The sequence below is a fragment of the Salminus brasiliensis genome, chromosome 1 (genome assembly GCF_030463535.1).
Source record: "Salminus brasiliensis chromosome 1, fSalBra1.hap2, whole genome shotgun sequence".
In the NCBI taxonomy this organism is placed as follows: Eukaryota; Metazoa; Chordata; class Actinopteri; order Characiformes; family Bryconidae; genus Salminus; species Salminus brasiliensis.
In genome coordinates this window covers 96,789,392-96,805,828 of record NC_132878.1, presented here as the reverse complement: position 1 = coordinate 96,805,828, position 16,437 = coordinate 96,789,392, and the positions used below count along the sequence as shown (strand labels likewise).

General features: G+C 41.8%; 1 protein-coding gene across 4 annotated transcripts in view; it reads right to left on the bottom strand.

Moving 5' to 3' along the window:
• The window catches only part of nek11 (NIMA-related kinase 11), a 126,486-nt gene that overhangs the window by 62,090 nt on the left and 47,959 nt on the right, over positions 1–16,437 (bottom strand). For all 4 annotated transcript variants that reach the window (XM_072692510.1, XM_072692509.1, XM_072692511.1 and 1 more), the window contains 4 exons: positions 9,707–9,856; positions 8,467–8,540; positions 3,998–4,088; positions 462–581 (listed from right to left, as the gene is read on the bottom strand). In XM_072692510.1, coding sequence (XP_072548611.1) covers positions 462–581; positions 3,998–4,088; positions 8,467–8,540; positions 9,707–9,856 — 435 coding nt within the window. The remainder of the gene's footprint in view (positions 1–461; positions 582–3,997; positions 4,089–8,466; positions 8,541–9,706; positions 9,857–16,437) is intronic.

Genomic DNA, 16,437 nt, shown 5'->3' with positions numbered 1-16,437 from the left:
AGGTAGAGGCCAAATTTCATCTGTGTCCAAAACTAATGATGAATATGACAGTCTTGATTCGAACCCGTGACCCCTGGGCCATAGTGGCAGCACAGCAGCCTGCTGAGCCACTCAGGGCTAATTATCTTAATAGGTTTTTAATAGGTTATATACTAAATTGGCCCCGCCTATCAGTGTAAAGTGTCAGTAGACTGTCTGTAATTACCACAATCAGCTTTAGCCAATTAGCTTTAATCGATTAGCTGCTAAATTAACATGCGAAGTGCTTGATACTGCTGTCAGTAATGAGAGTTAATTAGCAAATACTTTAATACGTTAATATTCTCCCATCTTGAGAAGCGAAAGTTCAGCGAATGTTCGGCCTTCAGGAAAGTAGAGAACATGCTAATTGGTGGCTAACTGGGGTCATTTATTATTAGCCCGAAGCCAAGATTGAAATTTTGACCAGAATTATGCCTCACTTCAGCTTCCTCGCCCGTTCGTCCGCAGCCTGCAGCTTCCGTAGCCTCATTCGCTCCCGGGGGCTCATCTTCTCGACCTCCGACCTCTCTCTGAGGGTCTGCAGGTGCACTTTCCTCTGCCTGCAGGGTCAGAAGCCCAAGGTCAGCAAGACAGCAAGCGCTTTGTTCAAAAGTGTGTTTGAGAGAGTGGCTGAGTTTCAGAACGAATTATGCAGGAGAGCCGTTTCCAGTCTTAATGCGTGAGGCGACCCGCTGTGCAGCGTGCCGTATTCCGCATCCGCGTAGATCTTCAAAGCGATAAATGGCCTACTTGAGCTGTGAGGACACTGAGGAACGCACCGACATCAAAACAGGAAACAATACCACTGCACGGCAACAACGAGGGCCATTAGGGCATTCACGAGCACGAGTCGGACAGCTGCACATCCCCAAGAGTGCAATTTCTCGGTACGGCAGGCGCAGCTAAATATGCTAGTGAAGTGCCTAATGATTCTGAAAGGTCAGCCAGACCCATTCTTAATCGAGGACTCACACATCAATAGAGGAGTGCTGTGGGAGACAAGAAGCGAAAAAAGGGGATGAAGAGGGATGAGATCTCACGAACTGAGGCTCTGTGGCCTGCGTCGTGACTAACTGCCTTTAAAAAGGCCAAAAAACGAATCCCAAACTACATTTACTGGCCACTTTATTAGAAACACCTACCTTGTGCTTTCATTTACTGGCCACTTTATTAGAAACACCTACTCTGCTTTCATTTACTGGCCACTTTATTAGAAACACCTCCCTTGTGCTTCCACTCATTGGCCACATTATTAGAAACACCTACCTTGTGCTTTCACTCACTGGCCACTTTATTAGAAACACCTTCCTTGTGCTTCCACTCACTGGCCACTTTATTAGAAACACCTACATGTGCTTTCACTCACTGGCCACTTTATTAGAAACCCCTACCCTGTGACTCCACTCACTGGCCACTTTATTAGAAACCCCTACATGTGCTTTCACTCACTGGCTACTTTATTAGAAACACCTCCCTTGTGCTTCCACTCATTGGCCACATTATTAGAAACACCTACCTTGTGCTTCCACTCTCTGGCCACTTTATTAGAAACACCTACCTTGTGCTTTCACTCACTGGCCACTTTATTAGAAACACCTTCCTTGTGCTTCCACTCACTGGCCACTTTATTAGAAACACCTACCTTGTGCTTTCACTCACTGGTCACTTTATTAGAAACCCCTACCTTGCGCTTCCAATCTCTGGCCACTTTATTAGAAACACGTACCTTGTGCTTTCACTCACTGGCCACATTATTAGAAACACCTACCTTGTGCTTTCACTCACTGGCCACATTATTAGAAACACCTACCTTGTGCTTTCACTCATTGGCCAGAAACCAGTGCTAAATAGGGTGGAGATGATCTACAGTTTATAACTGTACAATATAGTGTAATTGTAAAGTACTTGTAAAGTGTTTCTAATAAAGTGGCCAGTGTGTGGAAGCACAAGGTAGGTGTTTCTAATAATGTGGCCAGCTAGTGTATGTGTTGAACTATATAGTGAGCAGTGAGGCGTTTGAGAGTGAGCCTGAGACATTTCCAACCGATCACGACTAACAGACACTGACGTGGGCCGCGGGTGATGAAACTTTTAATTAGGCTGAATTAATGTAGGACCACCGCTCGTTAGCTGTCACCTGATTAACACGTTTCAGACAGCGGTCACACCACACAGCAGTCCTATTTTTAGACGTGCAGGTGTGAAAACTAAAAAGAAGAAGGGAATGAAATCAGAACAGCAGGTTTAACAGAATCCCCCGGTGCTCGTCCCGTCACGCTGCCATGTGATCTGCTGGCAGTGTGTTCCCCACAATTCCCCAACAAATCCCCCCAGACTGGCCCTGGCTATAAGTGACCTTTCTCACGAGCTGGCCCTGGCTATAAGTGACCTTTCTCACGAGCTGGCCCTGGCTATTAGTGACCTTTCTCACAAGCTGGCCCTGGCTATTAGTGACCTTTCTCACAAGCTGGCCCTGGCTATTAGTGACCTTCCTTCTGAGCTGGGACTGGTTAGTGGTTTCTCGTGTCTAACACTAGACCTGTTTAGTTGTGTACCTGCTCTAGGATTGGTTAGTAGTGACCTTCCTCCTGCACTAGGATTGGTTAGTAGTGACCTTCCTCCTGTACTAGGACTGGTTAGTAGTGACCTTCCTCCTGCACTAGGATTGGTTAGTAGTGACCTTCCTCCTGTACTAGGACTGGTTAGTAGTGGCCTGCTTCCTGTACTAGGACTGGTTAGTAGTGACCTGCCTCTTGCTCTAGGATTGGTTAGTAGTGGCCTGCTTCCTGTACTAGGACTGGTTAGTAGTGACCTGCCTCCTGCACTAGGACTGGTTAGTAGTGACCTGCCTCTTGCTCTAGGATTGGTTAGTAGTGACCTTCCTCCTGTACTAGGACTGGTTAGTAGTGACCTGCTTCCTGTACTAGGACTGGTTAGTAGTGACCTGCTTCCTGTACTAGGACTGGTTAGTAGTGACCTGCCTCTTGCTCTAGGATTGGTTAGTAGTGGCCTGCTTCCTGCACTAGGACTGGTTAGTGGTGACCTGCCTCCTGCTCTAGGATTGGTTAGTAGTGGCCTGCTTCCTGTACTAGGACTGGTTAGTGGTGACCTGCCTCCTGCACTAGGATTGGTTAGTAGTGACCTGCCTCTTGCTCTAGGATTGGTTAGTAGTGACCTGCCTCCTGCTCTAGGATTGGTTAGTAGTGGCCTGCTTCCTGTACTAGGACTGGTTAGTGGTGACCTGCCTCCTGCTCTAGGATTGGTTAGTAGTGGCCTGCTTCCTGTACTAGGACTGGTTAGTGGTGACCTGCCTCCTGCACTAGGATTGGTTAGTAGTGACCTGCCTCTTGCTCTAGGATTGGTTAGTAGTGACCTGCCTCCTGCTCTAGGATTGGTTAGTAGTGGCCTGCTTCCTGTACTAGGACTGGTTAGTGGTGACCTGCCTCCTGCTCTAGGATTGGTTAGTAGTGGCCTGCTTCCTGTACTAGGACTGGTTAGTGGTGACCTGCCTCCTGCTCTAGGATTGGTTAGTAGTGGCCTGCTTCCTGTACTAGGACTGGTTAGTGGTGACCTGCCTCCTGCTCTAGGATTGGTTAGTAGTGGCCTGCTTCCTGTACTAGGACTGGTTAGTGGTGACCTGCCTCCTGCTCTAGGATTGGTTAGTAGTGACTTGCCCTTCTGCTCTAGGACTGGTTTGTAGTGACCTGCCTCCTGCTCTTGGATCAGCTAGTAGTGCCACCTGCACTAGACTTCACTATTAGTGACCTGCCACCTGCACTAGACTTCACTATTAGTGACCTGCCACCTGCACTAGACTTCACTATTAGTGACCCGCCTCCTGAACTTAGACCACTATTAGTGATCTGAGCTTGCAGCCAATCCCAGGGCAGCAGGGCGGAGGCTGTTGGAATACAGGTGGGTGGAAACTGATGATGATGTCAGCAAAGCTAAAAGGTGGGACAGTGGGATTACTCACAGCACTCTTGCAATCTGTGTAGCGTCTCCGTCCTCTCCATCTGTTCCTTCTGTCAGCATCAGGTCTGAAAACTGCTGCTTCACAGTCTGAGGTAAATAACAAAGACAACAAAAAACAACAGAGGCTGAAATTCAGTGCCTGAGTCTGGTAAAGGTGGTGCAGTCTGTGAGGAATATGGACACATAAGGCGCCACAGCTTTAGCATAACAACTCCTAAAGTCTGGCTCCAGGTGGAGGACACCCAGGAAAATGCAGCCAGGCCTCACTTTAACTGTTAGCTGTAAAAAATTACCTTGACTGTAGTGTTGATGGCTGTGCTGAACTACACGAGAAAATCACTGTAACTGTGCCAATTCACTACAGAAAATACATTTCCCACAATGCCTTTTGCATCTTTCTTTTACATGCATTCAGTTGGCCTGTCCTGATGCAGTTTTGAGTCCCTTTTAAACAGAGTATTTGCCAAATTCATCCGATTCAATCGATTCAGTCACACAGTTTAGATAAGATGAGCTGCTAATTAGTCCTGAATTAAATCCTCTTAATGACACCTTGAAACCTTGTAACACTAAAATTTATTTGTTAATTAGTGTGCACTTTCCAAATCTAATATGAATTAATCAGTAACCACTAAGAATTATTTAGTGTCTACTATAACTATTTAGTATCTACTATGAAGTATTTAATTCACTATGAATTAATTAGTATTCACTATGAATTATTTAGTATATTCTATGAATTATTCAGTATCCTCTATGAATTATTCAGTGTCTACTATACATATACATTCAGTATTTACTATAAATTATTCAGTATCCACTATAAATTATTCAGTATTTACTATAAATTATTACATATCCAATATAAATGATTTAGTATATTACATGAATTATTCAGTATCCACTATATTTGTTTTAGTATCTATCTTCAATTAAATAGTATTTTTGTTTTATTATTCAGGATCATTAATGAATTCTATTTCCAATGTTAAATGAGCACATCTTACAAACTATTCAGTTTCCACTATGAATTATTTAGTATCTTTCATAAATTATTTAGTATCTAATACAACATGTTCTGTAACTATGATGAATTACTAAGTACGTACATATTAAGTACAAATTATTCAGCATCTATTACCCTATCTAATACACTATAAATTATTCAGTATCCACTATGAATTATTCAGTATCCACTATAAATTATTCAGTATCCACTATAAATTATTCAGTATTTACTATAAATTATTACATATCCAATATAAATGATTTAGTATATTACATGAATTATTCAGTATCCACTATATTTGTTTTAGTATCTATCTTCAATTAAATAGTATTTTTGTTTTATTATTCAGGATCATTAATGAATTCTATTTCCAATGTTAAATGAGCACATCTTACAAACTATTCAGTTTCCACTATGAATTATTTAGTATCTTTCATAAATTATTTAGTATCTAATACAACATGTTCTGTAACTATGATGAATTACTAAGTACGTACATATTAAGTACAAATTATTCAGCATCTATTACCCTATCTAATACACTATAAATTATTCAGTATCCACTATGAATTATTCAGTATCCACTATAAATTATTCAGTATCCACTATAAATTATTCAGTATCTACTATGAATTATTCAATATCTACTATGAATTATTCAATATCTACTATGAATTGCTCAGTAAGTACTATGAGTTATTCAATATCCACTCTGAATTGCTCAGTAACCACTATGAATTATTTAGTGTCTACTATAACTATTCTGTAACCACTATGAATCATTTAGCGAATAATATTAATTATTTAGTTTCCAGTATGAATTATTCAGTGACCCCTGTGATAATTATATTCTCTATACATTCTTTGATAACCAGCATGAATTATGTAGTATTTAGAAATAATTATGTAACCGGTATGAATCAATCTGCAACCAATATAAACTATTCAGTACTTATTATGATACAGAAATGTTTACATGGGTTTAATAACAACGACATGCTGTAAATCTGCAACTGATGGTTCAACTTTCGACTGGCCGCAGTAGTGGTCGCTAACTTTGCTAACTTTGCTAACTAACTAAAATATTAAGGTTGCTCTTACGTAGGAAAAGCCTTACCATGCATTCAGTAACGCTAACATATCAATATTACATTATATTGTTATTATTTCTGGGTGTTTTGTGTTCAGGTGCTCAGCAGTTAACTGAACTGAACTGCAGTGTGGATTCCATGCTAAGAGCCGTTAGCTAATGTTAAAGGGGCCGCAGACGATCCTGTAAATGTGCTTTGTCGTCTTTCTTTGTTGAAATTCTCACAGAGGAAGCTGAAGGCGGGTAGAGGACATTATCCTCGGTGAGATGGAGGGAGGGCAGGAGAGAAGAAAACATTTACAAAGGCACAAAATTACAGAGGAAAATTAAAGCTTTGGCAGCCGGACAGCAACAGCGCGAGAGATGAGCACATTAGCGGCTATTGTGTTATTGTGCTTGGTGTCAGCGTTTCAAATGCTGATTACATGTTTCAGGGTGTTTTAGCCTGCAGACGGAAAATCCCATACAGAGCCTTTAAAAAAAAAAGAGAGAGAGAGTGTGGGTAAACTAAAAGACTGCTTCTGTAGAGATGCACGATTAAAAACTATCAATGAATCAATGACTGTGAATGCAGAGGTGCTGTAGAGTGCATTCCACTGATCTGCAGACTAAAAGACTAAGTAAAGGAGCTGCTCTGGGTCTATCGGTCAACCAGCGTTTCACTATGAAGGTTTCAGGGCGATGAGGAAATACATACTGATATATCATATGTAAGATTCAATTTTATTGGTCAGTATCCACTATGAATTACTCAGTATTCACTATGAATTATTTAATATATATTAAAAAATGATTAAGTATATTCTAAGAATTATTCAGTATCTATTAAAAAATATTCAGTATCCACTATGAATTATTTAGTTTATTCTATAAATTATTCAGTACCCATTATGAATTATTTAGTATATTCTATGAATTATTCAGTATTTGTATGTATACAAATACTGTTTTTCAGTTTCTGTATGCACTGTGTTTATGTTGCACCATGGTCCTGGAGGAACATTGTTTTGTTTCACTCTGTATGTAGTTGAAATGAAAAACAAATTCAGTATCCACTATGAATTATATAGTATATTCCATTAATTTTTCAGTATCCACTATGAATTATTCAGTACCCACTATGAATTATTTAGTATCTTCTATTAATTATTCAGTACCCACTATGAATTATTCAGTACCCACTATGAATTATTCAGTACCCACTATGAATTATTTAGTATCTTCTATGAATTATTCAGTATCCACTATATTTGTTTTAGTATCTACCTTCAATTAAATAGTATTTTTGTTTTATTATTCAGGATCATTAATGAATTCTATTTCAGTGTCAATTTCCATGTTGAATAAGCACATCTTATGAACTATTCAGTATCCACTATGAATTATTTAGTATCTACTAAATATAGTTCTGTAACTATGATGAATTACTAAGTATGTACACATTAAATACAAATTATGCAGTATCTATTATGAATTAAAAATGATGTATTGTCAACTATATAAATTATTCAGTAACCAATATTAATTGTTCAGTATCCACTATGAAATTTTAATTATGTGCCATTATTTAGTGTCTTCTACAAGTCATTCTGCAACCACTATGAATAGTTAGTTATATAGATTTATTGAGCAACCATTGTTTTAAGTATCCTTTATGAATTATTAGTTACCAGTATGAATAATTTAGTAACCATCATAATTTATTCAGTATCTAGTACAAAATATTCCGTTTTTATTATTAATTATTTAGTATCTATTATTAATTATTATATACCTATTATGAATTTTTCAGTATGTTATAAATTATTCAGTACCTATTATTAATTATTCAGTATCCACTATGATTTTTTTCTTATGTGCCATTATTAATGATTCTATAAATCATTTAGCAACCACTATGAATAGTTAGTTATATAGATTTATTGAGCAACCATTGTTTTAAGTATCCTTTATGAATTTATTAGTTACCAGTATAAATAAATTAGTAACCATCATAATTATTTCAGTATCTAGTACAATTTATTCAGTATTTATTATGAATTATTTAGCATCTATTATTAATTATTATGTACCTACTATGAAATATTCAGTATCTGCTATAAATTATTCTGTACCTACTATGAATTATTATGCCTGTAGAATCATAGTAGAATCAGAGGTCACATGGTCTCTATCTGTGTGGGATCAGGCTGAGATGGAGGGAAAGCTTTATTTTACTGTACAGTGTACAGTGTAAAATGTACAGTGGCTGTACTGGATAATTCAGCTGGAAAAGCTCAGTCAGACGGGGTTTCAGTCTCCCTCACGTATCCTGATAATAATGATATTAATAATTATGATAATCAGAGCAAAGGATGACCCTGTACCTGAGTGAGCTCCTCTATAAAACCACAGCTCAGAGCATCAGCTGCAGAGATTCTGCACGAGGGGTTCTTCTCCAACATCCTGAGAGCGAGAGCGAGAGAGAGAGAGAGAGAATGACAGAGAGCAGGAGGGCTCAGAGGAATCGAGCTTTAATCGAGCTATCCGTCAGTGCCAACATCCAACAATGATGATCATCCTCCTTCACTGCGTTCCCTGACAGACGGCTCAGTGATGAACTATCAGTCTTTTCAGACTCTGTGTTTGCCTGAGCTTCACGATTGGGAACACACACTTCACGCCACAGGTCCAGCACTTTTACACTGGCTGAGATTATCAGCATTGAATACAGGTAGACGGTGTTAGACAGGTCCAGGTGTTGGTAACACGATCACACCAGCCATTACATTAAAACCACTGACAGCTCAAATGAAGATGATCTGGCTCCAGTGACTGCTATCAAGGGAGCTCTTGAAGGACAGGAGCCACACTGTGATGTTCTAGACGTCTGGGTCAGAACATCTCCAAAACATCAGACAGATCTTGTGGGGTGTTCCCTGGTACGCAGTGGTCAGTACCTACCAAAAGTGGTCATAGGCGCTCAATAGGACTTAAAGGAGGCCCTGCTGCTAATGTTAGTCTTGGTGCCTGATAGATCCCACAGCAGGACACCTTCAGAGGTCTTGTGGAGTCCAAGCCTTGACTGGTCAGAGCAGTTTTAGTGGCACAAGGGGGGGCCTACTTAATATTAGTGTTATGGTTTGCTGTAGTAACTGCCTCTACTCTTCTGGGAGGGCTCTATACTACTTGTTGGAACATTGCTGTGAGGAGGATTTGATTGTTTTCAGCCCCAAAAGAGCATCAGTAAAGTCAGGAACTGAAACTGGATGATTAGTTGCACCACTCCAACTCATCCCAGAGGCACTGCATGGGGCTCCATCAGTCCGGAGAACCCCAGAGCCCAATGCTAGAGGGCCATTGGTTGCAGTGATCTCAGGCTAATGTCAGGCTATTATGTTGTTATCTTATTATATATATATATCAGTGGTTAGAGTTTTAGATTCTTACAGTGAATTTGTGATCTTTACCTTCTTACAGTGAATTTGTAAAAATATATATATAATAATTAAAAGAAAAAAAAATTATATATATAATATATAAATATATAAATATATATATAAATATATATATATATATAATAAAATGTATAAATGATATTCTGGCCATATCGCTGACCCTATTCTTCATACCTGTGCAGTAAAGCGCTCAGCCCAGGTGAGTATCTTTCAGGCAGTGACGGAGTAGAGCCCTCTACGATCTTCATCACCACAGACAGGAAGTTATGGCCCTCAAAGGCGTGTTTCAAACAACACATCTCATACAGGATACAGCCCAAAGACCTGCACAAACACACACACACACACACACACACACATATATACACATATACACACGTGAATATTAAAGCTACATTTGTGGCAAAGATAAGTTGGGCTTCTTTGCTTTTACACTGTAGCTATGAGGCTAATGTAGCTAACAAGTAATGGAAGGTAATGGTAAGTAATGGTAAGTAATGGAAAGCAATGGGATCCACTATTGTTATAAGTCAAAAAAGCCCATGTCATATACGAGGTAGAACCTAGTCACCATTCTATATATAACTGTAACCCTTGCTAAAGAACCCTGGAGGAACCTTGTTGAGAAGCCAGAACAAATCTGGTGTCTGAGGTTTCGCTCTGGAGCTACAAGGCTAATGTAGCTATCAAAGCAATGGATATGGTCCTGCCTGTTAACCCACCCATTCGTAGCTCCTCCTAGCATTAGCCACGCTCCCAACACTAGGAGGGTAAGGCCTTAACACATCACCTCTGATACATGTAAAACCAGCCACCGCCCCTCTTTCCCAACCACTACTACTGCTGTGGCTTCGCCAAGCAGCTGCCCATCTCGGAGGAAAGTGCCGGGGAAAGTGCCGGGTGCTCTCTCAGACTCCCGGGCCATAGTGGCAGCGCATTAGACCAATGAGCCACTCGGAGCTTGCAAAGAACCCTTTTCAGTAATATGTAGAACCCTTTCTATTTAGTAGTGCGTGCTGTTGAGAGTGAATGGCTAGACTCTTTGCAAATAGGGTGCCAATACAGTACCAACAAAATGGTTCTTTTACTTAAAGCAGAACCCCTTTCTGGTGCCTTATGGGACTATTTTTGAAGAAGGTTCTTTAAATAAAGATATAGAACATGTTTGTCTGTCACATACCCTTAAAAAAGAGGTTCTTATAGAGGTTCTATATAGTACCACAAAGGGTTCCACCACTGTTTTGAGTCAGTAATAAGTAGAACCTTTTCTTTTTAAAGTATAAATCCATTTGTCAATGGATTCAGGTGTCTTTAAGTGTTCACCATTCTATGTAACCTTTGCTAAAGAACCTGCGAAGAACCTTAGAGTGTGAATGTAGTTGAGAAGCCTGGACAAGTTTGGTGTCTTTTGAATGAATCAGCACCTACTATGAATGATTCAGTATCTACTATGAATGATTCAGCACCTACTATGAATGATTCAATGTCTACTATGAATGATTCAGTGTCTACTATGAATGATTCAGTATCTACTATGAATGAGTCAGCACCTACTATGAATGATTCAGTGTCTACTATGAATGATTCAGTGTCTACTATGAATGATTCAGTATCTACTATGAATGATTCAGCACCTACTATGAATGATTCAATGTCTACTATGAATGATTCAATGTCTACTATGAATGATTCAGTGTCTACTATGAATGACTCAGTAATAACTATGAACTATTCAGCACCTACAATGAATGATTCAGTGTCTACTATGAATGACTCAGTAATAACTATGAACTATTCAGCACCTACAATGAGTGATTCAGTGTCTACTATGAGTAGTTCAGCACCTACTATGAATGATTCAGTAACTAATATGAATTATTCAGTATCCACAATACATTATTATAGTATATAGTGCTGTAAATTACTAAATTATTAAATTAGCACTTAACGCTGCATTACTTGGTGACACTCTTTAATTCCTCTCAGGCTCAGCGCCAAAACTGCCTTAAATTCAACCAAGAACAAGAGCCAAGCAGCCATAGCAGATTACAGGTGAGCTGAAATGTGCTCCTCTTTGGTCCTTAAGATAAAAAAATACCTTGGGTAACGATACCAGCCTCCTCCCATTCCTCTCTCATCTTCTATGAATGATTCAGCACCTACTATGCATAATTCAGTGTCTACTATGAATGATTCAGTATCCACTATGAACTATTCAGCACCTACTATGAATGATTCGGTATCTACTATGAATGATTCAGTATCTACTATGAATTATTCAGCACCTACTATAAACAATTCAGTGTCTACTATGAATTATTCAGTACCCACTATGAATGATTCAGTACCTACTATGAATGATTCAGCACCTACTATGAATGATTCAGTATTACCTATAAACTATTCAACACTTACTATGAATGATTCAGCACCTACTATGAATGATTTGGTATCTGCTATGAATTATTCAGTGTCTACTATTAATTATTCAGTGTCTACTATTAATTATTCAGCACCTACTATGAACAATTCAGTGTCTACTATGAATGATTCAGTGTCTACTATGAATTATTCAGCACCTACTATAAACAATTCAGTGTCTACCATGAATGATGCAGTGTCTACTATTAATTATTCAGCACCTACTATGAATTATTCAGTGTCTACTATGAATGATTCAGTGTTTACTATGAATGATTCAGCACCTACTATGAATGATTCAGTATTACCTATAAACTATTCAGCATTTACTATGAATGATTCAGTATTACCTATAAACTATTCAGCATTTACTATGAATGATTCTGTGTCTACTATGAGTGATTCAGCACCTACTAGTTTCTCTGTGTGACTTAGCTGTGCTTTGTAAGATAAAGACGTGGCATGATGTGGTCCGGGATGTCTTTAGTGCTTAAGGTTGGGGAGTTAAATGGAAGAGTCTGGAGAACAGAAATAGGTCCTGATTGGCTTAAACCCGAGTGGTTAAATATGGAAGCACTTTTACTGCACAGAGAGGAGAGCACTGATTACTGAAAAGCCCAGAACTGTCGAGTGTCTACAGTTCAGTCTGCAAACACACCTGCAGGATACTGACAAAATCACAGCAGCAATTAACCTGATTGCTGGTTGTTATTAATAGGAATGAATCAATACTGGATAAATCTCACCCCAAAGCGCTGCCTGGACCTGTCTGAACATCTGTGATTAGTCAGACGTTTCCATAGAAACTCAAGCAGAAATGCTCAATTATGAGACATGGTGGTATTAGTGGCAGCCTTTCACCAACCACCAGCTTAGCCCCGCCCATTCAGCCTACAGCAGTTTAGCCCCACCCATTCAGCCTACAGCAGTTTAGCCCCACCCATTCAGCCTACAGCAGTTTAGCACCACCCATTCAGCCTACAGCAGTTTAGCCCTGTCCATTCAGCCTACAGCAGTTTAGCTCCACCCATTCAGCCTACAGCAGTTTAGCCACACCCATTCAGCCTACAGCAGTCTAGCACCACCCATTCGGCCTACAGCAGTTTAGCCCTGTCCATTCAGCCTACAGCAGTTTAGCTCCACCCATTCAGCCTACAGCAGTTTAGCCCTGTCCATTCAGCCTACAGCAGTTTAGCTCCACCCATTCAGCCTACAGCAGTTTAGCCCTGCCCATTCAGCCTACAGCAGTTTAACCAAGCCCATTCAGCCTACAGCAGTTTAGCCCCACCCATTTAGCCTATAGCAGTTTAGCCCCACCCATTCAGCCTACAGCAGTTTAGCCAAGCCCATTCAGCCTACAGCAGTTTAGCCCCACCCATTCAGCCTACAGCAGTTTAGCACCACCCATTCGGCCTACAGCAGTTTAGCCCTGTCCATTCAGCCTACAGCAGTTTAGCTCCACCCATTCAGCCTACAGCAGTTTAGCCCTGCCCATTCAGCCTACAGCAGTTTACCCCACCAACTCAGCCCACAGCAGTTTAGCCCCACCCATTTAGCCTATAGCAGTTTAGCCCAGCCCATTAGCCTATAGCAGTTTAGCCCCACCCATTCAGCCTACAGCAGTTTAGCCAAGCCCATTCAGCCTACAGCAGTTTACCCCACCAACTCAGCCCACAGCAGTTTAGCTCCACCCATTCAGTCTACAGCAGTTTAGCCCTGCCCATTCAGCCTACAGCAGTTTAGCTCCACCCATCCAGCCTACAGCAGTTTAGCCCCACCCATTTAGCCTATAGCAGTTTAGCCCTGCCCATTAGCCTATAGCAGTTTAGCCCCACCCATTCAGCCTACAGCAGTTTAGCCAAGCCCATTCAGCCTACAGCAGTTTAGCCCCACCCATTCAGTGCTACAGAAGCATACTTCAGACCCCACTGAAACTGAGTGAGGATGAACCATAAACAATGCATATGTTTAATGAGCACAATATTACACTTCCCATTACAGTTGCCTGAGAGTACAGGAAATGATGCCTGTCAATCATTTCCCCCTTCATTTTCCCACGCTTCTGTACATACATTACCCTAAAGAGCCTGACCCTCATTGCCAGAACCCAATCTCAACTGCCTGTACTGTACTTCAGATGATGGATGGTTTTCATTACCATTTAAGCTCTGCTTCCCTATTAAAGATGCAATCTACTCCGTAGGAGAGTATGGAAAATGATGGAGGGGTAATTGAGTTAGGATGTGGTGCGGCTGAAAGGACGGCTGTACTGTGGGAAGAACTCCTGACACAAGAATATGAAACTAATATTTCAGTAAAAGCTCAATATTTAGGACTGCTCCCCAGTGCCGGACCTTCAGCATTAAAGAGGCAAGGTCTGCTCTGGACCCGAGGCCCTCATCATTACAGGACCCACACAGTCTCTGTCACTGCTGATCCTGTTTTGTTTAAATAAGGTGTTCTTGTGCATCCATCCAGCCTCTTCGGATCCGCTCCATCAGCTCCACCCATCCTTCTAGAGACATTGATCTCAGAGGAGCTGGTCCTAGCTGGGGATCCAGATCCACTCGCTGTCAGAAAGCTCACCGATACAAGGATTGCTGGGGTTCGGCTGCCTCAGACGTGGAAATGGCACTCACCCTTCTCTTCCTCTCTCCATCAGCTCTGTATCACTCCTCCACCCTTCTCCTCCTCTTTCACCCTTCTCTTCCTCTCTCCATCTGCTCTGTATCACTCCTCCACCCTTCTCCTCCTCTCTCCATCAGCCCTGTATCACTCCTTCACACTTCTCCTCCTCTCTCCATCAGCCCTGTATCACTCCTCCACCCTTCTCCTTCTCCCTTTCTCCTATTCCTCCTCTCTCCATCAGCTCAAATATCACTCCTTTACCCTTTCCTCCTCTCTCCGTCTGCTCTGTGTCACTCCTACACCTTTCTCCTCCTCTCTCTCCTCTTCCTCCTCTCTACATCAGCCCTGTATTTCTCCTACACCTTTCTCCTCCTCTCTCTCCTCTTCCTCCTCTCTCCATCAGCCCATGGATCTCTTCAATCCCACTGATCCATCCACTCCCAATGATGCCTGCTACAGGGCAACAGCCAGACGTCCAGTACAAGGCCACTGACCTCCTTGTGCCACTGCCCCCGGGCCTCCTCATGCCCCAGGCTCTTCCAGCACTCCCACAGGAACCTCCAGGCCTCCAATATTGGAGGCGACTCCCAGCCTGTCTGCACCTATACTGACCACCGTCTTTCTCTCTCCGCCTCTCTCTCACTTACTTTCACCCATCGGTCTCTCTCTCTTTCTCCTTGTCTGCCTGTCTGTCTATGTCTCTCACCCTTTTCTCTCACTCCCTGTGTCCCCCTCTCTCTCTGTCCTCTGTCACTCTCTCTCTCTCTCTGTCCTGGTATGGTGGTCTCGGTTGTTTTGGTGGTCCTTCACATGCCACTGTAGTGCCCTCATCTCATTAGGTTTCTCAGACTCTCTCTAACACACTCTCATATGCTCAGGAGTGTGTGTGTGTGTGTGTATGTGTGTGTGTGTGTGTGTGTGTGTGTGTGTGTGGGTGGGTGTACATGCTTGTGTCAGGAGAGCACATCCATGGCATATGAGAGTGTGTATGTTGTGGTTAAATTAGCAGAAGATGCCCGAGGCTATTTGGCAATGAGATGTCTCTCTCACACACACACACACACACACATACACACACACACACACACACACACACACACACACACACACACACAGGAGTCCACTCTCTTCCAGCATTACTGTTTGGCTTTTTCCTCTTCATTTCCTCTCAATCTACTTAACCCAGCTCTCAGCTTATTTCCTCACCACTCCATCAGCTCCGTATCACTCCTCCACCCTTCTCCTCCTCTCCATCAGCTCCATATCACTCCTCCACCCTTCTCCTCCTCTCCATCAGCTCCATATCACTCCTCCATCCTTCTCCTCCTCCTCTCTCCATCAGCTCCGTATCACTCCTCCACCCTTCTCATCCTCTCTCCATCAGCTCTGTATCACTCCTCCACCCTTCTCCTCCTCTCTCTCCTCTTTCTCCTTTCTCCATCAGCCCTGTATCACTCCTCCACCCTTCTACTCCTTTCTCTCCTCTTCCTCCTTTCTCCATCAGCCCTGTCTCACTCCTCCACCTTTCTCATACTCTCTCCATCTGCTCCGTATCAATTCTCCACCCTTTCCTCCTCCTCCTCCTGTCTCCATCTACTCTGTATCACTTCTTCTTCTCTCTTCTCTCTCTCCTCCTCTCTCTCCTCTCTCTTCTCCTCTCTCTCTCCTCTCTCTCCTCTCTCCTCTCTCTCTGTCTCTCTCTCCTCTCTCTCTTCTCTCTGTCCTCTCTCCTCTCTCTCTGTCTCTCTCTCCTCTCTCTCTTCTCTCTCTCCTCTCTCTTCTCCTCCTCTCCTCTCTCTCCTCTTCTCTCTCTCCTCCTCTTTCTCTCCTCTCTCTCCTCCTCTCTCTCTCCTCTC